Below are 24,266 nucleotides of genomic sequence, written 5' to 3' on the forward strand. Positions count from 1 at the left end.
GTAGAGCAAGGGCATCTAACATCATCTCAATAAAGGAAGCTAACAGCTATCAATCAGGGAAAGAGAGTCGTAAAACTCAATTAACAATCTAAATTAGTCATATTCAGAGTCAAATAGTTATGCTGAAGGTAAATAATCTGTTTGCATTTCTGGGTGAAACATCCCAAATCATACTACATTACCATGGGGATGGTGATTCAAGGTGCAACCTTGATTAGAAAGTTCTTGTGTTTAATATATCTGTGCATGTTCACTGACAGGAGCACACAGTTCAGTTTGGGTTTCGTGAGGGAAAAGCAGCTGAGGGAATTTGTGAGGAAATTGACAGCTGTCCGCAAGGAACTTTGTGGCAGGAAGAAGTCCGTTTGAATGGTTAGCTTGGAAAGAGCTACCAAGAAGACCTGGGAGAAGACAGGGACAAAACTGTTGATATATATGCAAAGCCAGGAAAAGGAGCTGCAGAGTCCACAATCCTGAGATCTGTAAAGATAAAATGAAGGATTGCTTAGCCGGAAGCTAATGGAAGGATCACCATTAAATTTATATCTTGAGGGATAGCTGGAATCCTGAGGAGAATTAAAGTAGATTTCAGAGGGCTGTGGCATACCTTTGGGTTGGTCCAAAGAAAAGCAAATAAACCTTCAAGGTTTTGTCAGATATGGAAATTCTTGGCGGGGAAGTAATAAGTAAAACTGATAATATAGCACAAGCATTCATGAGCTGTACTGTTAAGCTAGTGGTGCTTTCTTTGTTTAATTTAATTTTATACACAATGAGGCTTGTGTATAATTGCCCTAGAGAAGGGTAGTGAACTGCCCTCCTTGGACTGTAGGTACATCCACAATGTTGTTCGGAAGGGGGTTCCAGGATTTTGATCTGAAGATTTCCTCCCTGGAATGTGTGAATGAACACCATTTTCTAAAACTGATGTGGCACACTCGAAATATGAACCCATAATACACTGGGTAGAATTCTCCCATTTTGAGAATAAATGACATGGAGAGGGTAGGAATGTGCAGTGATTCCTGCTGCAGTGGTTAGCAGGAAAACACACCAGATTTTCCAATCCCGATGGCATATGCCTGATATCATAGTGGTTAGCACTGTGGCTTCACAGCGCCAAGGTCCCAGGTTCGATTCCCCCCTGGGTCACTGTCTGTGCGGAGTCTGCACATTCTCCCCGTGTCATCCCTGGTTTCCTCCCACAGCCCAAAGACGTGCAGGTTAGGTGGATTCGCCATGCTGAATTGCCCGTAGTGTCCAAAAAGGTTAGGAGGGGTTATTGGGATAGGGTGGAAGTGGGGGCTTAAGTGGGTCGGTGCAGACTCGATGGGCCGAATGGCGTCCTTCTGCACTGTATGTTCTATGTTCTATGACCTCATTAATTATGTATCCAGGGGCTTTATGGTGTATCCTGTGGCGGAGAAGGCCTGGATGACGTGTAGTCTGCCATCGTGTCCGGGTGCCATATTGAAAAGGCACCCAACATCACAGACCTACTATTGAAGAAGGAAGGTGGACCCCCTGAAAATGAGGATGTATCAGCAGGAACATTCTGAGGCTGGAAGATGGACCTCCTCCAAGGCATCGAATCTGGACAATCCACCTGCAGATACACCCCAACCCACTGCTTCAGTGCTCCAGGGTCCAGGAGTTGTGGGCTGCCTCTGTCCTGAACTCTGGAAGCAGACCCAGGCATTGTTCAGGTGAGTCCCGACATCAGAATGGCAAGTTGTTCCAAACGTGTTTCACACCAGCGTGTTTTTCCTGCTGGCATTGTGGAGAATCTGGCATGAGGGGGCCGGGCCTTCAGCTTCATCCCATTAACGGGATGCAAATGAGGATCACGTCGTCCTCTGGCGGGTTCTCTGACCCGCCAGAGCAGGCACCTGTGGAAGATCCCGCTGTAAATTCACGCCTGCATTAAAATGATCTGTGGGCCTGCCGCCATATTCTTCTCCCAAGTCTCATCTCTGTCTAAAATGGGCCTCCTTATTTTGAAACTACGTCCCTTAGTTCTAGGTTCCCTCACGGGAGGACGCATTTACCAGCTGAACCTACCCTCCGTGGATTTTGCATATTACATTTATCTTAAATGGCAACATTTTAATTTAAAAATCCAAAATTCTTCCTTTAAATAGCCAAAAATCGACCTTTGATATTGTAATGGAGCCTGGTAATGCCATTTTAATCCTGATGCACATTTTAAAAATGACCTGGATTGCTTCAAGTGGGTGTCCTCGCTGCCTGCTCAGAGGAGCTGGCTAACACTGAAATTGTTCTGATCTTTGGTAGTCCACTTGGCTGATCTGTATCTGTCTAACCCTCTGGTTTTTGCCTCTCTTTTGAATTGGGACTGAATGAAAGGAACTGCAAACTGAAAATAAAGCTTCAATTTTTTTTCACAAGGACTTTGATAACTTGTCCCAGGCTCTTCACTGAAGATCATTATGTAGATGTGAGGAATTCTTAGAGGATTAGAAAATAATTTTTGCTGCAAAATATTACTCACTACAGGACTGAATGAAAAATACCTCAAATGACATAATTTCTATTTTTAAATTAACTTACTTTATATCAATATATTATTAAAAGGTAGAGTAAATTACGTTGATTCTGTCTCAGTTGTTAATTGCAAAGTGAGGCATGATGGGCACGATCGAACGGCCTCGTCGCGAGATTTACGCCGCTCTGAATGCCTTGTGAAGCAATCTAGATCTCGCCTTCGCTAGGAACAAACCCCCGTGTCTGGGAGACCTCGCCACGGTGTTGAAGAGCACTGGTCCACACAAACGTGAGGGTCTCCTAGGCCATTGGAGGTCTCCGGTTAGTCGGGTTCTGGGAAAGCTGGTACCTTGGCACTGCCAGCCTAGGACTGCCAAGGTACTGGGTGGAACTGCCAGGTGGGCATGGATACTGCCAGGTGCAGGTTGGCAGTGGCAAGTTGCCCAGGTGTCAGGTTTCCCATGCCAGGAATTGGGCCCTGGGTGTGCCTTGCCCTTATGAGGTGGGGTGAGGGGGCTCGAGGACCCCTTAACAGGTAAGTTGGGGCAGGAGGGTGTCCGGAGGATGAGATCAGCTCGTCAGTGCAGAAAGCAAGCAAGTGGGCCTTAGCTGGCGTTTCTCATTGAGGCCAAGAAAAAATAGAGGGCTGGATTCTCCGTAGCCCGATGCCGAAATCATGATTAGCGATCAGACTACGGAGAATGGATTCCGACGCCGGAATCGGGGCCGCCGCCAGTTTGATGCCAGTCCGCCATGTCCGCCCCCTCCAAACCGGCGTCATTGTGATACGCGGCATGTGACGTTTCAATGGGGTTGCCACATCGTCGGCTGGCCCATCCGCGATGCACCACCCCAATAGGCCGAGTTCCCAACGGCATAGGCCACATGTGGCCCCGAGCGAGCGGGAACCCGGTGTGGCGGCTGCGGACTGTGTCCCGCGCCGCCACACTCAGCCGGGATCTGTGCCGCTGGTCAGGGGGGCTTCTGCTAGGGCTGAGGGACTGGTGGCGGTGGCCAGTGAATGGCCAGGGAATGGGCTGTGGGATTGCGGTTGGCGGGTGGTGTCATGATATTCAAACACACACATCATGATGGACACACCAACAGGCAAATTAGAGCACACAACACCACAACCAATCACACACAAAGACAGCAACCACATAAAAGCACGAACACGACACCTAGTGGACAGTAGGTCTGGGGGCAAGGACACGGACACGACCTGTTTCAAGATCACAAACAGGGAATCCCCACGTGCAGAGTATCAAGACAAAACTGTACATAGAAAGTTTAAATAAAATAGCGTTGTACCATATACAACCGTGTTGGCTCATCTGTGTTCAGAACGCCCAACACCACATGGTACAGGAGTGAATCGATACCTGCCAACTAACCTGCCATTCTGGACATGGACCGCACCGACAAACCGCAGCCGTTGCAAGTCGCGGGGAACCTAGGTACCAATTGGAAGCTCTTCAGGCAGCGATTTGACCTGTACATCCGAGCCAACGAGAAACAGAGTGCCTCAGATGAAACGAAGATTGCACTGCTCCTCTTCTACGCAGGGCAGCACGCCCTCGACGTCTTCAACTCACTGGTGTTCGAAGAAGGGGAAAACCAATCCAAGTATGACACGGTCATCCTCAAACTGGACCAGCACTTTAATGTTGAAGTGAATGAAAGTTTTGAAAGATACCTCTTTCAGCAACGCCTGCAAGGTAAGGAGGAGCTTTTTCAACCCTTTTTGAAGCACCTCCGAATTCTAGCGCAGTCCTGCGGTTACGGCAGCACCACAGAGTCCATGATCAGGGACCAGATTGTTTTTGGCGTTGCCTCTAGTGGCCTACGCCAGCAGCTTCTTAAAATAAAAAGCCTCACCTTAGCATCTGCTGTGGAAGCCTGTGTCCTCCACGAGAATGCAACCTGCCGTTTTGCCCGATTTCAGGCGTCCGAGTTGGCACGGAGTGGGTCCCCAGCCGTCGAATCGGCAAGCCAGGCCGCCCACGACGCCGAACGCATCCAAGCCGTCGATTACTTCCCGACCCGCGGCCCCGACGACAGCGGCCGCTTCCTGCGCTTTTCGCGGTCTCCCGCGTTGGTGCATGCCAAAAATAACGGCCACAACGAGGGACGCACTGCGCAGGCGCGCCCACCACAAGATCGCACTGCGCATGGGTAGTGGCGCAACGAACGCTGTGACGTCATGACGTGCGGCAATTGTGGAGCTGTACACTTAAAAGGGCAATGTCCTGCTAAAAACCGACAGTGCGTCAGATGTGGCAAGATGGGCCACTATGCTGCCCACTGTCGTGCTGCTCAACCCATGGATCCTGCACATCCCCGACAATCTCGCAGACAAGTCAGGACCGTCCAGCCCACGCATCAAGACTTCCAGTTAAGTGATGCAGATGACCAGGATGCCTTCCGCGTTTCCGTCATCGATGTCAACAAGGTCAATGCCATCAATCCAGCCGATGAGTGGTGTGCCACCCTGATGGTCAACCGATCGCGCGTCACCTTCCGTCTGGACACCGGCGCATCCGCCAACCTGATTGCATATTCTGCATTCCAGGCCATGAAGGTCAAACCACCCATCACGCCATCCCGGCTCAAGATGGTTGATTATAACGGGAACGTCATCCCGTCCATAGGATCTTGCCAGCTACAGATAACTCACAAGATGCATACGGCCACACTCCCCTTCGAAGTTGTCGGCTCATCAAAAGATTTGTTACTGAGCGCACAGGCGTGTAAGGTCCTTCACCTGGTACAGCGCATTATGTCTCTCTCTCCAGATGAGATATCCGACTTCCCGGATGCTGAGTTCCACGCAAATATCCATTCCCTCCTTGCTCACAACCAGGAGGTTTTTGAAGGCATGGGGACATTGCCATACACGTACAAGATTCGACTCAAACCGGACGCCATCCCTGTCGTTCACGCACCTCGCAGGGTTCCTGCGCCACTCAAAGACCGCCTCAAGTTGCAGCTGCAGGCTCTTCAGGACCAAGGGGTCCTATCCAGGGTCACGGAGCCCACGCCATGGGTCAGCTCCATGGTCTGTGTAAAGAAGCCCTCTGGCGAGCTCCGCATATGTATAGGTCCTAAAGATCTGAATAACAACATCATGCGGGAACACTATCCCATCCCGAAACGAGAGGAACTCACCAGCGAGATGGCGCAAGCCAAAGTATTTACCAAATTGGATGCGTCCAAAGGATTTTGGCAGATCCAATCGGACCCGGCCAGCCGAAGGCTATGCATGTTCAACACCCCTTTTGGCAGATTCTGCTACAACCGGATGCCGTTCGGCATCATTTCAGCATCTGAAGTTTTCCACCGCATTATGGAGCAGATGATGGAAGGCATCGAAGGGGTACGTGTATATGTGGACGATATCATCATTTGGTCCACCACTCCGCAGGAACACATGCATCGTCTACGACGTGTCTTCACCCGCATACGACAAAATGGCCTGCGTCTCAACCGTGCGAAGTGTGCCTTCGGCCAGACGGAGCTGAAATTCCTCGGGGACCACATCTCACGATCAGGGGTCTGTCCCGATTCAGACAAAGTTAGCGCCATCACAGCCATGCCACGGCCGGCTGACAAGAAGGCTGTCCTAAGATTCTTGGGCATGGTCAACTTCCTTGGGAAGTTCATTCCCAACCTGGCTTCTCATACAACGAATATGCGCCATCTCGTAAAAAAAATCAACAGAATTCCACTGGCAGCAATCGCATCAGCTGGAATGGGAGGAGCTCAAGCACAAACTGGTCACGGCACCAGTGCTGGCATTCTTTGACACGACTCGCCCTACAAAGATCTCAACAGATGCCAGCCAATCTGGTATTGGAGCGGTACTCCTGCAAAAAGACAGCACGTCGTCATGGGCCCCGGTTGTATATGCCTCACGAGCCATGACCCCTACCGAACAGCGCTACGCGCAAATAGAAAAAGAATGCCTGGGCTTGTTAACTGGACTGGACAAGTTCCACGACTATGTGTATGGTCTGCCACGATTTACGGTTGAAACTGACCACCGCCCCCTGGTCAACATCATTAACAAGGACCTGAACGACATGACCCCTCGCCTTCAGCGCATCTTACTTAAACTCAGGAGGTATGATTTCAAACTGATCTACACTCCGGGGAAGGATCTCATCGTGGCGGACACGCTCTCCCGAGCAGTGAGCACACCACCAGATGCGGAGGGATTCGTGCGTCAAATTGAGGCACATGTGACTCTGACAGCAGCAAATCTGCCAGCTGATGACCCAAGTCTGGCCCACATACGCGCAGAGACGGCAACTGACCCCCTTCTACAGCGAGTGATGCGCGACATGGAGGAAGGGTGGCTCAAAGGGCAGTGCCCGCAGTTTTATAATGTGCGAGATGACCTTACCAACATAGACGGGGTCCTTATGAAATTAGACAGGATTGTTATTCCGCACAGCATGCGCCAGATGATTCTTAATCAACTACACGAAGGCCACTTGGGCGTCGAAAAATGCAGACGAAGGGCCCGAGAGGCGGTATATTGGCCGGGTATTAATGAAGACATAGCCAACATGGTGCTCAATTGCACAACCTGTCAGAGGTTTCAGCCGGCGCAACCTCCGGAGACGCTTCTACCGCACGAGTTGGTGGCGTCCCCCTGGGCGAAGGTGGGTATTGACCTATTTCACGCGCTCGGCAGAGGTCACATCGTTATTATAGACTACTTCTCAAACTACCCGGAAGTCATGATCTGACGTCGTCCGCAGTCATTGGGGCCTGCAAGGAAACATTTGCTCGCCATGGCATTCCAAGGACTGTCATGTCAGACAATGGACCCTGTTTCGCCAGCCGTGAATGGTCGTCCTTTGCCACAGCATATGGTTTCACTCATGTGACATCCAGCCCTCTACATCCACAGTCGAACGGGAAGGCTGAAAAGGACGTCCACATTGCCAAGCGGCTCCTGTGCAAGGCGGCTGCTGCCGGATCGGACTTTAACCTCGCCTTGCTGGCCTATCGATCGGCCCCGCTATCCACGGGTCTCTCGCCAGCGCAGCTCCTAATGGGTCGCTCCCTCAGAACGACGGTACCATCCATCCTGGCACCAACAACGGACCATGAGACAGTTCTTCGGAACATGCAAATGCAGCGTGATCGCCAGAAAAGTCAGTACGACACACGAGCGACGGACCTGCCCCCCCTGTCCTCCGGAGACAAAGTACGCGTCCATCAACCGTATGGTGGCTGGTCAGCACCGGCCGAAGTCCTCCGACGTGTGGCTCCCCGCTCGTTCCTGGTTCGCATGCCGGATGGTTCAGTGCGTCGCCGCAATTGGCGCGCCCTTCGCCGACTTCCACGCTCGCAGCCACACAGTACGCACACGCCAGATCCTCAACAGGCTTCCGAGGATGACTTTGTGGAGCTGCCGCAGATCACGCCCTCTCCATCGCCACCCATGGCCATGCTTGCACATCAGCCGGTGGTTCTTGACCCACCCTTGAGGCGGTCAACCCGAACTCGTCGCAAGCCCATTAGACTGGACTTATAACATCGTTCATATGTCTAACAAGTTACACAATTCTGTATGATAACCTGTTGTTGTTTATCGTTCCAGATAGCGTCTGACTGGACCACTGTTCAAGTTTTTTTTCTCGTTCGCATTCATGTTCTGTTATGGTACAACCCTGTTCATGTGACGCACCCGACATCGCCCCATGTAAATAGTTACGTCATATGCACATGCTGTACACAACACACACACACTCTTAGATGCACTCACGACGCGATTATATTTATTACCACGTAGGCACATATCTTTGTAAAAAGGGGGGATGTCATGATATTCAAACACACACATCATGATGGACACACCAACAGACAAATCAGAGCACACAACACCACAACCAATCACACACAAAGACAGCAACCACATAAAAGCACGAACACGACACCTAGTGGACAGTAGGTCTGGGGACAAGGACACGGACACGACCTGTTTCAAGATCACAAACAGGGAATCCCCACGTGCAGAGTATCAAGACAAAACTGTACATAGAAAGTTTAAATAAAATAGCGTTGTACCATATACAACCGTGTTGGCTCATCTGTGTGTCAGAACGCCCAACACCACAGGTGGGTTCGTGCATGGCTGGTGCCATGTTGCAAGCCGCGACTGGTACAGGTTGTTAGCCGGGCGCTTGTGTGGCATGGGTCCCAGCCATTCCACGGCCGTTTTTTGGCGCGGTCCGCGGGAGTTTCACTTGCCGCCGGTGCTAGTCCCTCACTGTTAATGGAATCGGTGAGGGTTATGCGGCAATTTTCCGGTCCTTGAAAGACCACACATGCTCCGGTGATGTCAACACTTGAATCCGCTGGCGTCAAACGGAAAATCCAGCCCAGAGTCCCGATTGATAGTGGGATGGTCCTCGGCACTGTAGATGCCGAATAACACCCCTCTAAACATGCCCAAAACAGTACTCTGTTTTTCCTGTTAAATTGCACCCTATAATTGTACAGGTGTCATTCAACCAACTTTCTCCAACAAATTCCAGTATGCAATTTAAAAACAAATTGTTGATGTGATCTGAGTGTGGCAAGGCCAGCATTTATTGTCCATTCCTAATTGCTCTTGAGGAGGTGGAGGTGAGCCATCTTCTTGAACTGCTACAGTCCATGTGCTGTCAGGGATGAATCAAATTGGCTGAAAAGTGGCAACTGCGAAGCTGGGGACCTCAGGAGCAGAGCGAGGTGCTCCATCCACTCAGCAGTTCTGGCTGAAGTTGGATACCAATGCTTTCACCCTGTCCCCACCCTCATTAACAATAGGGATGTTTGTAGAGCCTCCTCCTACGTTTAGTCCAACTGTCCACCCCCATTCACAACTGGATGTGGCAGGGCCGCAGAACATTGGATTTGATCCGTTGTTTTTTTCGGATTGTTACAATTTTTCAACAATGACTTTAGATGGTGGCATACAAACAAGCAGCATTCATCTGTTAATGTAGCAAACTATTGTTGTCAGCCTGGGAGAGCACTGAATACCAGATACATTTAACTGGAACTCAATGGACTAGAGCTGTCTTCTGGCTGCCAAGCTGTGGAATTGTGCAAACAGCGATAGGTAAACAGTGCTGATTAATTACTAACAACAGAGGCAAGGCAGACACGCTTGTCACTGTGGTATTCTTGGATTCCAGCATGGAGGGACACAGAATATTCGTGGAGTGCAATTCATTCGGCTATAATTTTGAACAAAGACTATGTACGTGATTCAGTGGCCTCGTTGCGCTTGTGAGAAATGAACATTCTGTGTTGTTTTTGTGTTGTTTTTACATGTATATACTCTGGTTCCCAATTAAGATGTCAACAATGAAGCATGATGGGAAAATTAACATGTCAAGTTCTGAGTAAGCTAACCAAGAAGATGCGTCCCGTTATTTAAAAGGTCTCGTACTTCATCTTGAGTAGTCACTCACGGTCAACTGAACATGTTCCTAGGGTAGTCATTCTGAAGAAGCAAGTAACGGAAAATAGTGGCAGGCACGCCGTGAAAGTGAAAGTCAGGCAACTCTGTGCACAGAGCAAGGTAAGAAAAACGGCTTTTAAGTACTACCTTGTTGACTTGGGTTCGTATCTAAACATCCACAGGGGCGGGTTGATGATATAAGGACTTTCAGGATTGTGATTGTTGTGACAGGGTCATAACTAGACACTTTACTTAGGAATAAGTGAAAGTTGATTACATTACAATGGGAAGTAAAAACTCGAAACAAGGAGACGGCGTCGATAAGAAAATCCCTAAGAATATCCCACCAGAAAGTCCAGTGGGTCGGATGTTAGTGAATTGGGATTTTGAGAGTTGTACAAAAAAATAAGGGCAGGAAAACAATGATAAAATTTTGTTGCTTCACATGGATAAAAGAAGCAATCCGTAAACCCTCAGTCTTTTGGCTGAAATACGGTTCGGACGAAGATTGGGTGTGCCAAATTTTGAATATATATGTCAATGATAAAAAACCCTGTTCCGATAAAGAAGTAAGCTACGCGAGTTGTTGGCTTCCCAGCAGGAACGCCACCCGAATATATCCATTAATCCAACAGGGTGAAAACGTTCGCACAGCCCCTCTGAGCCAATGGGACGTCCTAGATAATTTGCCACCCCTTATAAGAATAAGTCAAACGACGACGACTCGCCAAATGACCAACAAATGAATAAAGGCAAATCAGAGAAAGTCCCTGAAAAAGAAGGAGAGAGCCAAATGATATTAAGATCCACGAAAGGACAGGGAAAGGAACCAGAAATAACAAAAATGAACCTCCTTCGGGAAGTCCCTATTGGAGAGGGAGAAGTAGGATTTGTAAATTCTCCTTTAAATTCAGGAGAAGTCAGAGCATTCAAAAAAAAAGAGATATCTATGTACGTTAATGGAAGACCCCTTAGGACTGGCAGAACAATTCAATCAGTTCTTAGGTCCTAATATATACACATGGACCGAATTAATGTCCATTATGAGTATCCTATTCACGGGGGAAGAAAGGGGTATGATTAGAAGAGCAGGCATGGGACTGTGGGAGAATAAACACCCGACAGGGGGCAGCGAACCAGACAGAGAGAGAGAGATACAGAGAGAGACAGAGAGAGAGAGAGAGACAGAGAGATACAGAGAGAGAGAGAGACAGGCAGAGAGAGATACAGAGACTGAGAGAGATACAGAGCGAGAGATACAGAGAGAGAAAGAGACAGAGAGAGATACAGAGAACAGAGAGAGAGAGAGACAGGCAGAGAGAGAGAGAGACAGAGAGATACAGAGACAGAGAGAGAGAGAGAGAGAGACAAAGAAGGCTGCAATATGCCTGGAGTCACTGTTTCAATACAGAGAGAGACAGACACACAGAGAAGGCTGCAACATGCCTGGAGTCACTGTTTCAATACAGAGAGAGACAGACAGACAGACAGAGAAGGCTGCAACATGCCTGGAGTCACTGTTTCAATACAGAGAGAGACAGAGGCAGAGAGAGACAGAGAGAGAGAGACAGTTTGTTACAGAGAAGGCTGCAACATGTCTGGAGTCACTGTTTCAATACAGAGAGAGAGAGAGAGACAGAGAGAGAGAGAGAGAGAGAGAGAGACAGAGAAGGCTGCAACATGCCTGGAGTCACTGTTTCAATACAGAGAGAGAGAGAGAGAGAGACAGTTTGTTACAGAGAAGGCTGCAAATACTGAACTATCACCCGTGGGAAGGCTGAAAAAATCATTCGGGAGCAAATAGTTCCCCGATACGGGTTGTTAGAAAATATAGACTCGGACAGGGGAAGTCACTTTACCTCTAAGGTCTTATCAGCCGCAGTGTCAGTTCCCCGTCCGGCAAGTTCCCAATATAGCATACAACCCTGCCAACCGCAGGGGCCCAACAACCAGGCATTTCAAAATAATTATTATAATTAATAAATTAATCAAATTTGATACTACTGATTCAGTAACATTTCAATAATAGTATTTCAGCTCAAATTCATCGATTGTAAGGGTTGGATTGCTGCCAAATTCCCGTTATCAGATGTCCGTGAACGATCTGTTCTTTTTAATCAAAGTTGATTCGGTTTTTTTTAAGACCAGCTTCCACATGGTTTGAAGTTTTGATTTCCAGGCTAATTCTAAACATTTATTTTAAAATATCAAACACAATAACTTATTAAACATATAGGTTTTCTGTAGATGAATTTGTCGATTCTATTAAAGAAGGCACTACTAGAAGTTTGGAGATAAATTGGGACTTTCACACTCCGTGGCACCCCCCCTCATCGGGGCGGGTGGAAAGGATGAATCAAACCCTTAAAAATCATTTGTCAAAAATAATATTAGAAACTAGGCTCCCCTGGGCAAAATGCTTACCGATAGCCACTCTAAGAATCCGAACGGCTCAAGAAAAGATTTGGGGTTGTCCCCTTACGAAATGTTGTTTGGATTGCCATACCTTGGAACAATGGGGGAATTGCCCATTGCAGAATGTAAAGATATCTATGTAAAGAACTGTCTTCCTCATTATCATTCCTCAGGAGACAAGGACTGCTAGCTCAGACACCTCCCCTTGCATTCGCAGTCCACAAATTTAAACCAGGAGATTGGGTACTGGTGAAATTGTGGAAAGAAACCAAGCTTCAACCCACTTGGGACGGACCGGTCCTTGTTTTGTTAACCACAGAGACTGCCAGACGAACCGCGGAAAAAGGTTGGACTCATTACAGCAGAACGAAGGGTCCCGTTAAATCACCGCCTGAACAGGAACAATGGCATGTGGAGGCCACTGAGGAACCATTTAAGAGAAGATTGAAAAGACACTAAATCCTGAACTGTTCAATAATATGACGAAACTACAGCTAAAATGGACTATGCAATGTATAATAATATTAATAATGTGGGAGTTCGGAATCGGTCGTATGATTACATTGACAATCCCAGAAAGTCGGTACCCTCAGGTAATACGGACTGATCTATGCACCCTCATAGACTGCGAGTCAGCGGGGAAGGGAAAGGAGTTTAGGGTAGATTCTCTTCATTATTACCGAGGGGGGATGATTACGGAGAGGGAGGGTTGGCTGAAAAGGTTCTGCCAATTGCCCAGAGGGGCACCACCGGTCGTATCCATTCACCAGATTAATGGAAATTCCCCCTCAACGTGCAAGGCTGGAACTTGTCACCCCGTATACATCACCGTAAAACACACGGCCTAGATTGAGACACGCAATCGGGTTTGTTCACTTAAAAATGAGGGGCGAATTTCTCCCGAAACGGCGCGATGTCCGCCGACTGGCGCCCAAAACAGTGCCAATCAGACGGGCATCGCGCCGCCCCAAAGGTGCGGAATGCTCCACATCTTTGGGGGCCGAGCCCCAACATTGAGGGGCTAGGCCGACGCCGGACAAATTTCCGCCCCGCCAGCTGGCGGAAACAGCCTTTGTTGCCCCGCCAGCTGGCGCGGAAATGACATCTCGGGGTGGCGCATGCGCGGGAGCGTCCGCTGACAGTTTCCCGTGCATGCGCAGTGGCGGGAGTCTCTTCCGCCTCCGCCATGGTGGAGACCGTGGCGGAGGCGGAAGGGAAAGAGTGCCCCCACGGCACAGGCCCCCCCGCGGATCGGTGGGCCCTGATCGCGGGCCAGGCCACCGTGGGGGCACCCCCGGGGTCAGATCGTCCCGCGCCCCCCCCAGGACCCCGGAGCCCGCCCACGCCGCCTTGTCCCGCCGTTCAAAAGGTGGTTTAATCCACGACGGCGGGACAGGCAATTTATCGGCGGGACTTCGGCCCATCCGGGCCAGAGAATCCAGCGGGGGGGCCCGCCAACCGGTGCGGCCCGATTCCTGCCCCCGCCGAATATCCGGTGCCGGAGACTTCGGCAACCGGCGGGGGCGGGATTCACGGCGGCCAACGGCCATTCTCCGACCCGCTGGGGGGTCGGAGAATGACGCCCGAGATATTCGGGGTAATCATGAGAAATGGCAAGACTGAATGCTGCTTCCGTATTTTATTAGACCAGGGAGCAACTCCCACTAATGACACTAGGCGACAAGGTGGAGAAAGAACAGGGAGTCAAAATAATTGAAATAAAAGATTTAGAGCAAGCCTTTGAGATAGAGACCGGCTACGAGGGACAGAATGCGTGGATTGAGTGGGTGAGGTATTCGGCCCAGACGCTGGAGAAAGACAATTGTTATGCTTGCGCAGCAGGTAGACCACAGGCCCATCGGGAGCCCTTTCCACTGGGGTGGACAGACAATAGAGGGAGCATGGAATGCATGATTGCCTTGTACCAAGATGCGACAGCCTGGGGCAACAAGACCTGCACTGCCCTATCTCTGATGTTTCCTCCTGTTAATAAGAAACTATCTGCAAACCCTCCCTCCTTCTTGGTTACCGTGACGCATCACAAATCATGTACAAGTCGTTCTGATACGGGGCTAAGTAAAGATAGGGGAGACCTCAAGACTTGTATTGAGACTAAGAACGTGACCACCCAGGGCAATTACTCATCACTAAAAATACCACATGCGGATATATGGTGGTATTGCGGAGGAAAGATTCTAAGACCCACTCTACCCCCCCAATGGAAAGGGACAATCGCATTAGTTCAGCTCGCCATTCCGTTCAGTATAGCCTATGAAAGACAAGAGGAGAGGGGGAGTGTAAAAGGGGGACGACCTAAACGGGGCATACCCACCTCATTTGATGACAGGATTTACCTGGACTCCGTTGGCATTCCCAGAGGAGTACCAGATGAGTTCAAAGCCCAAAATCAGATTGCAGCTGGGTTCAAGTCCCTCTTCTGGTGGGTTACGATCAATAAGAATGTGGATTGGATAAACTATATAGAGGTTCATCAATTATACCAGGGACGCCGTGAAGGGCATAGCAGAACAACTGGATGCAACCAGTAGAATGGCCTGGGAGAATAGATTGGCTCTGGATATGATTTTGGCAGAGAAAGGTGGTGTATGCGTTATGCTCAAAGGACAGTGTTGCACGTTTATCCCAACAACACGGCACCCGATGGATCGATTACCCGTGCGCTACAAGGGTTAACCACTCTGGCTGTGGAAATGGCAGACAACTCAGGGGCAGACACATCCATGACTGGGTGGCTTGAATCATTGTTTGGGAAATGGAAAGGGTTAATTGTATCCATCCTCACCTCCATCATCGTGGTGATAGGAGCATTGGCGGCAATAGGCTGCTGCATCATCCCGTATGTAAGAGGCTTGGTGCAGAGGCTCATCGAAACAGCCTTGACCAAGCAGATGCCTCTGGGTCAGGATACCATTTGCCTACTAGAAAGTGGGGAGAATGAAGGGGAGGACGGCCCCATAGAAAAGGAAGTTGAGAGGATGTTGGACAATTTTGGGGTAGGTTAGAAGAGGCTACGAAGTGTAAAAAGCAACAACAGTAAAAAGAAAAAAATGGGGATTTGTGAGAAATGAACATTCTGTGTTGTTTTTGTGTTGTTTTTACATGTATATACTCTGGTTCCCAATTAAGATGTCAACAATGAAGCATGATGGGAAAATTAACATGTCAAGTTCTGAGTAAGCTATAGTGAGCGAATTATTATAACGATGTACCAGGATGACCTTCGGGGAAGAACGGGATGTACAATAACAGAACTTGCTAAGCAAGGGGGAGATAGCAGGTGCAAGCAAAGGGCCTCATTCTTATCTTTAACTGCCGGTCCAAGGATGTACCAGGAGCGGATAGAAATCACTGTGTAAGGGAGAGACCAAATAAGGGAACTGCCCTGTCTATAGAGTGTGGGATGTGTTTCTCAGGGATGGTTTCCCACGGATTGTATTTTCATGGATTGTATATAACAAAGTGATGCTGTGTGAATTCTTTGTGTCTGCTATTGCTTACTGGAGGCACCCGCTCATGCAAGATCGATAATAAATACTTCTTCAGAATTTGACTAAGTGTAAATCTTTTATTAAGTGAGCGGTGTTTCTCACACGCTCGAGCGCGACAAAGCGGGCGAAGAGCGGGAGAGGCCAAAACTGAGATCCGGGCCAGGCGCCAAACCGTTTGCAATTCAAGCGGCCCACTCCCGTAGGCGGAATCAGGATCTCGCCGTAGCGTGGTGCGAAACTGATACTCACCACTTAAGACCGATTTCCATACAATTAACAGGAGCCGCCCCCTATCTAATGGCCTCCCCAGTAAGTGGTCACGCTGGCACTGGTTAGTACTCCTTTTTATAAACGTGAACCCGACGGAAGGGCTGCTGCATGGACCTGAGGAGGTGCCCACCCATCTTTGTTCACAGGCAAAGAGCCCGGGGGCACAGCGCTTGCTGGCCCTGTGCTGGGAGGGGCTGGTGGGGTGGGGGGGGGGGGGGGTGGGGAGGGGAACAGGGGGTCCAACCTTGTTTGGGGTGGACTGCCATGGGGGGGTAGGGGGCATCGGAGCTGGGGTGGGGGGGTGGGGGGGGGAGGGTCTCTGCTTGTGGGTGCATCCACGCGCGGGTCCACAATGCCAACCCCAGGATCATGTGTACCCATTCCGAGGGCAACCCTAGTCCATGCCTGTCTGCCTCACTGACCACCCATAACTCCCACTGACCGCGGATTCCTCTGGTCGTGTGGCTGAAGGGAATTGGCAATTGTGATTAAGTGAGCACTTCACACATCCCAAGTGGATCCCCGTGGGTGGGCGGGCCATGTAGCATGTGGTGCTTATTGCCGAGCACTCCAAACAGACTGTGATGCCTCGACACTGTGGAAGGCAACACCACAGGTGCAGCAGCCGACATCCGAACACCCAGGCGATGGGCCCCAGCCCCGGTCACATGTCCGCCAGCCGCGGGCGGGTGAATCCAGCGGTGAGGGGACCGGCGCTGGGCCCAGGCAACATTATTTTCGGCTGTTGGGGGGCACAGGGTGTGGGGTCTGGTGAGCAGGGGCCCCAGCTGCGGCCGGGTATGCGTGGGCAGGGCTTCCCAAGTGGTGTGGTGCGGGGTGGGGGTTCCAGGACAACCATGTCTGGGGGATTGGGGCATGGATTTGGTGGTCAGCCTGCATTGTGGAAGAAACAGCCAGAGGCCTCTTACTCATGGTTAAGGTTTTTTAATTTGTCTCAAACAAGTGTACACCAATGCCCCACTATCCCGGCGGTGCCACCCCAATCTGCTCCTCAGTGGTTGGGCCATGCTCTGCAGTGCCTAGGCAATGCCCATCTGAGGCCGGGACATGTCCTGCAGTGGCACATCAAGGTATGCCTGGTACTGGGTTACGTCCCCCAGCGAGTCGGACATTGTCCCGAAGCCCTCAGCCATGATCGTCAGTGACTGTGCCAAGCCTTGGACACCTTCACTCTTGCTGCTGATGTTGTGCACCAGGCTCTCCACTGCGGTCGCCACCCCAGCAGTGATGGTCTCGGTGCCATGTATTGCCAGCACCATCTCCTGTGGTCGTAGCCTCTGGGACTCTCCCAATTGGCTATGGACCTGCTGGAGTGTCATTGACATCGCCCTCTCAATCTCGCGGCCACACCCTATTGTCCACATCAACTCACCCATGCGGCCCGGTGTAGGTCATTGACCCTTTTGCTGCACTGGGTGCCGTTCCTCCTGTTGACGCTTCCTGAGCTGATGACTGCTGCCACTTCATCCCAGGCAGCACTGGCTGCCTTTGGCTGACCCTCTGGGACCCTCGGGGGAACAGGACATCCCTCCTAGCCTCGACCACCTCTAGGAGCCTCACCAGGTCTGCATCCCTGAATTGTGGGGTCGGTCATCTTGGTGCCATGGCTGTGAGCTGAGTTGGGTTGGGTTGTACAAGAGCAGTTTAAATGCTGCTTTACCTTGTTAGCAGGGGGCTGGCGAGCACGGTCTCGGCAAATCGGCTGGTGAGACATGATTTGCGGTGTGAAGACCGCGTGGCCTCCTTATGTGGACGAATTAATGTTGGATTGCGGCGACGGCCTTGCCGGGTAGAGCGCCGGGAAACTCGCGGCAGTTCCCGCTCGCTACCACACTTAGGAACCTTTTCATTGAATGGCGCTCAATGGGTATCTTGTGATTAGAATCTTCTGTTGTTTGCGTCAGAAGGAAAATGCAAGCATGCATGTTCAAAATCTGTCGCGCAATTCAACACTCAAGAGGGAAATAAAATTCATTTTCTGTCAAAGAGCCTAAGAGTCGACAAAAACAAAGTCTTTGTTTTCTTATTTATAGCCTCTGGGATAGAATCTGTTGATGTATGCTTCATCTGAGGAACTTTAACCTGCTCTTTAGATCTCATTATCATTCTATAATACATTGTGACTTCTAACTTGGTCACAGATTTTTCTTATGTCAAAAGAGATAGCACATAAGATACATACTCCGAGCCTCTCTTATTTGACATCCGCGTGGAATGTAATTCATCTTCCTACCTCAGATGAACTGATTTTCTTACAGTATACAGATAGAGAGTGGAGGCGAAACCCCAGAAATCATTACTTTAGGTTAAAATGTGGGAGTGTAGCTAGGGAACGGAAATTCCAATTAGTTCCAATTAGTGAAATGTAATTTTTGGACTACTATTAAGAAATTCTTCTTGACAATCTCTGCCCCTAATTCTACTCACACCGTTTAATTTAAAGTAATGATTCTGGGTTAACTATCTTTCTAAACTGCTCATAATCTTAGAATAATCTTATACATCTGCTCCATACGAACCTCTTTCTAGCTATCATCATCTAACCCCATCAATATAACTTCCTATTTCTTTTCCGCTTCTTGTGCTAATCTAGATTAACCTTAAATTAACCTCTCCTCCATTTTTCCTTGTGGTAGCGAGTCTGGCATTTTTAACCACTGTCTGGGTAAAGACATTTCTCCTGAATTCTTTATTTGATGTCACTGTGATTACCATATATGTCAAGCCTCTAGTTCTGGTTTCCCTCTCAACTGGAAGCATCTTCTCTACGTCTACCTTTCAATTCATGAAGTCCCTCCTCCGTATGTGTCGTACTTTTGTCTACCGTTGTTCTTCTCACTTGCATACTTTCTCCAACTCCTTCTGTAATTTCTGAGCTCCCTCCTCTGATTCCACTGCCCTTCGTGGTCTGGTGATGTTTGCAAATTTGGCCATTTCACATGAGGTTTCTGATTCCAAGTTTTTTATGCATGTTAGATATAATAGTGAGCCCCGAGGTCGCCCATTGAGTATCAAATCCCCACTGCAACATAACGTCTTTAATGAGCATCCATCGGGCTGGATTCTTCCACCCCGCCTGCCGCAAGATCGCCACGGGTGAGACGCGGACAATCGAAAAGTCCATTGCCCACGGACGGGATTCTCCGGCCGACGGGTGGGCGCGGTCGGAGAATCCCGCCCATTATTTTCCAATCTTCAGCCATTCTTACCTATTTGTTAGGCTTGCCTTGAATCTGCAGACCTTTGAGTTTAGTAATCTTTCTTGAGGAAGTCAGTGCACACCATTTGATGGCCTTGTCACAGTTCAGGAGATTAGCTAGGCACCAATTTCCCCATCTGATTCTATGCTGACTGCTGTTAATGAGGTTATTGATGTACAGGTGATCCTGTACAAGTTTAGACCTGAGAATTGATTCCTCTATGCTCCACATATAAAGTTGGATTAATGGGTTTGTATCGCCCGGGTCTATTTTGTCACCCTTTTTGAATAAGGGCACAGCATTAGCCATCTCATTTATATATTTTTTTTAAACATTGATTTTCCTTAGGATGGCTTTGTTTAGAAACTTCTTCCTCAAGTCTTCCCTTGAGAATAATTGGAAGAAGTATTCATTCAGAATATTTACTCTTTTGGGATCATCCGCAATTTCAAACCTATTTCTAAACTTTTATGATCTTCCTTGCCCTTTGACTGTGCCCACGATGTTGTGGTATTATATGCCATCCAACCGTGCTACCTGCTTCTCATACACTTCATTTCTAGACTGCAAAGAATGACACTGATTGTATTAACATAAGAAATTTGTGGTGAAAAGCAAACTGAAGCATATCATTAAATATTACAGATAAAGTACAGTAAGCTAAAAATAAACAAGAAAATCAGACCAAACTTCAACATTCTTATTCAACAATTTAGCTTATGTAAATGCCTTTTCAAGGGGAGGATTTACCAGGATTCGGGATCTCAATATTAATACAGCAGGGGAATCATCATCCCTGGATCTGGAGGTCGATTCCACGTTGATGACAGGACAGGTCTCATCAATGCAAATTTAAATCACTTGCTTGAACTTATAGGTGTAGACTCTGGACTCTGGTGGGCACAGTAAGAGGTCTCACAACATCAGGTTAAAGTCCAACAGGTTTGTACGAAACCACAAGCTTTCGGAGCGCTGTACCTTCACCTGATGAAGGAGCTGTGCTCCGAAAGCTTGTGATTTCAATTAAACCTGTTGGACTTTAACCTGGTGTTGTGAGACTTCTTACTGAAGTTACAGGTGACTGACTGATAGGCTTGCCAACTGTGATTAAATATATTCCTGGAGGTTTCATCACATGACTTGCCCCCCCCCCCCCCCCCCCCCCCCCCCCGCTCCAGCCATTTGTCGGCCAACACATCCATCCTTGTGATGTACTGCCCAATGCCAATTGGAAAGCAAAAAGACGCATTACCTAACTGGATGATGCATGACTTGGCTGTCAGCCAAACAGCATTTTTTTGCCCCTTTTTTCCAATATTTTTATATCTGGTGAAGAGAAATGTTCAAAGGAAGTGAGCTGAACAAAATCAACATTTTTTAATGTCCCGATGATTTCTCTCCGTGAGTTGCACCAAGCATTGTCCCAGTGCCTGATCTTCAATATCTGGAGACTCCAGGCCAATCCTGGAGGGTTGGCAACCCTACGACTGATGCTGGACAACCAAAGTGTGGTGGTATGTATTAGGGGTCATGTGGGACTGTGAAGCCGTGATGCTATTGGCTGACAGATCCCGGGTCCTGGCTGTTTGCCTCACAGGGCGCTCGCTAAGTTGGCAAACCAGGAATGGCACTTGCATTAATGCACACGCCACTATTTTTCCAGCAAATTCTGGGACCATTTTTCACTTAATGGGGCCCTTGCCTGGTGAAGGTTATTCATGAAGGCCCCGTGCCTTCCCAATCTTCCCCCTTGCCTGAGGTGTGGTGTTCCTCAGGTTGAATCACCACTAGTCAGCTCTTCCCCTCAAAGGGGAAAGCACCCTGTGGTCACCTGGGACTATGGCGACTTTACACTGCCTCGTGGAACTATATTTGTTGTTTGTTGTTTATGAATTTCGGAGTTTGTTAGAGATCATCTAAAGGAATATTTCAGACAACTGCAATTACTTGCAGCATGCAGCAACAAGGAAGTGTTAAAATAATACTTCAAAGCTCCACAGCCAGCTGAAAAGGAAGAGTATATATATTTAAGTATGAAGAGCCTTTTAGAAAACAGCCTGGACAATAAAACTACATTCAGCTGTTTTTACTAAAAGAAAAAGGAAGGTAAGGCAGCACGTTTTGTGTTCAGGAGAAATAGTCCTCAGGGTTTAGATACGCCTTACCTCTTGTCATTACAATTCCTGCCAGCACCTTATGCCGTGCATGCGAGGAGGTCAAATTGTCTGTCAGCTCCTTGAATTTCTCTGTGATCATCTGGAATACTGCATCAGCAAACTCCTGAAAGACACAGGTACATTTTATAGCTGTGAGCCCTTTTGTTTTTGTGTGTGTGATCATATGTTGTCCGCTCTGGTACAAATACTGAAGGCGACCATTCCCACCGTTCCTTCTCTTCCTGAGCAATCATTGAGATGAAAAGAAAAACAAGCGATTTTTGTTTCTGTGCTAAATGTTGGATCATTCCACTCACCAGTTGAGTAGCTTTCTCCCTTGAACTGCAGGGCAATGGTGCTGGTCCATTCATAGATCATAGATTTTTGCAGTGCAGAAGAAGCCATTCGGCCCATCGAGTCTGCACCGGCCCTTGGAAAGAGCACCCTACTCAAGCCTCCACCTTATCCCCATAACCAAGTAACCCCACTTAACCATTTTGGACGCTAAGGGCAATTCAGAATGGCCAATCCACTTAGCCGGACATCTTTGTGACTGTGGGAGGAAACCGGAGCACACGGAGGAAACCCAAGCAGACACGGGGAGAACGTGCAGACTCCACACAGACAGTGACCCAAGTCGGGAATCGAACCTGGGACCCTGGAGCTGTGAAGCAACAGTATTAACCCACTGTGCTACCGTGCTGCCCATACATTCAGCATGTAATACCAGCACATATCCTCACAAAGTCGCAGAACTGTTACTGTGCAGAAGGAGGCTATTTGGCCCATCATGTCTGCACCAGCTCCCCAATCGAGCATCGTGACTTAGTGCCATTCCCTGCCTTTTGCCTGTACCCCTGCACATTGTTCCTATTCAAATGAATATCTGATGCCCTCTTGAATGCCTCGATTGAACCTCCCTCCTCCTTATTCATTTGTTATTACGCCATCGTCACTGCTGTCTCCAGTTAGGTGCTACGACCTATTATTAATCTTCTCTTTATCTTTCGAATTCGCTTTTGATACTGCTTGCAAGTTTTAAATGCTTTCAATTACTAATTCCTTCTGTTTAAAGTACAAATACGTATCGTTAAACCTTGCAAATGCAGAGCAGGCTTTGCATATCTTCACGTAATAATTTGTAATTTTCTTTGTTTCTGAGAGTAAGACATAATTAACAATGTTGTCCTTAGCCTCTGGTCACCACAAGTTCATTTCATAGGTGCATTTTGCAATTCTCATTACATTCGTCTCAGCGATAGCTTTTAGCAGTATTTATATCGAATGGAAGTCAAGTAATTTTGCCAGATTTAGATGGCAAATGTAGATTTTTGTGAATTCTCTTTAATCATGAGTCTGCGCGTGCTTGTCGATATTTTAAAAATTCCCTGGGTTATTAATTCCAGCAAACAAACAAAAGCGAAAGGTTGCCTGAACGCCTTCAAAGCGTATTCACTATCTTTAAGACATAAACCATTACAAGAGGAGAATTTCTTAATTTCTTCCTTTGAATCAATTTGAAAAAGGAAGCAGTTTTTCTCTTTCCCTGAAGCATCTTGCGTGCGGTGATACGGAGCACTAACTGCTGCTCTGTATTTTCAACATTATCTTTGAATGTTGTCTAATGGAACATCACATGTTGCCTAAAAACCAATTAAGGCAGTTATTTAGAGCAGATCTCATCTGAATATCAGAGAGGCATTGCCTGTTTTATTGGAGCTATTGCAAACAAAATGATGCCGAAATCAGGTTTAATCCCTCCTACCTTCTCATATCAATGATGCATAATGCATATATGTTTATGCACAGGTTTCACCGGTGGGTCATTTGACTGTTGTTAATCATGGTCATGCAGGGCGGCACGTTGGGGCAGTGGTTAGCACTGCTGCCTCATGGCGCCGAGGACCCAGATTCGATGCCGGACCCTGGTGACTGTCCGTGGTCTCACCCCCACAACCCAAAGGTGTGCAGGGTAGGTGGATTGGCCACGCACAATTGCTCCTTAATTGCAAAAAAATGCGATGATGCAAAACCTGATCGATTTTAAGTGATTGGATTAATATTTGAACTCTAAAAGGGCAAATTACACTATACATACAATGCACATGATTTAATGGAACACAGTAATCTGTTTATTTATTAAAGACCTGTGTTTGTCTGTCACGTGTCAAGGTCCTTCGGACTTGTGGAAGACAATCATCCTCCCGAGCGAGCCAATAACAAGTCAAGGATCATACTTGAAAGTCACTTTTTAATGTAAACAAATTAGTTGACTCAATTTTGTGACTGACAGAATATGGCAGGATTTGCTCATTTTGGTCCTGGGACCCCCTGCACTGCACCGCCTGCCCCCTCACCCACACTTTTCTACAGTCCTGGAGAATTAATTAAAACAAAACCATTTTCTTTTTTTAAAAAAAATAATTTTTATTAAAGGGTTTTCATAAAATATCAATAACAAAATGAAAAAGAAACCCAACAGGGTTAAGTACAAAACACAGTCCAGAAAAACCCTCCAGACCCCCCTACCCCCCCCTGTACATAAATAATAAATTAACACCCCATCTTAATACAACAAGTATATACACCCCCTCAGACCCTCCAGTGTAAATAACAAAAACAAAAAAGTAAAGTGCCCCCCCCCCCCCCCCCGCCGAGTTGCTGCTGCCATTGACCAATGTCTACCACTCTGCCAGGAAGTCTAAGAACGGTTGTCACCGCCGAA

At 48.2% G+C, this 24,266-nt stretch overlaps 1 protein-coding gene across 1 annotated transcript in view; it reads right to left on the reverse strand.

Moving 5' to 3' along the window:
* adarb2 (adenosine deaminase RNA specific B2 (inactive)) overlaps window positions 1-24,266 on the reverse strand; it is a 1,014,773-nt gene that overhangs the window by 213,240 nt on the left and 777,267 nt on the right. The window contains 1 exon segment of the mRNA XM_072508292.1: window positions 21,551-21,665. Coding sequence (XP_072364393.1) covers window positions 21,551-21,665 — 115 coding nt within the window.

This window comes from Scyliorhinus torazame, chromosome 6 (genome assembly GCF_047496885.1).
Source record: "Scyliorhinus torazame isolate Kashiwa2021f chromosome 6, sScyTor2.1, whole genome shotgun sequence".
Classification (NCBI taxonomy): domain Eukaryota; kingdom Metazoa; phylum Chordata; class Chondrichthyes; order Carcharhiniformes; family Scyliorhinidae; genus Scyliorhinus; species Scyliorhinus torazame.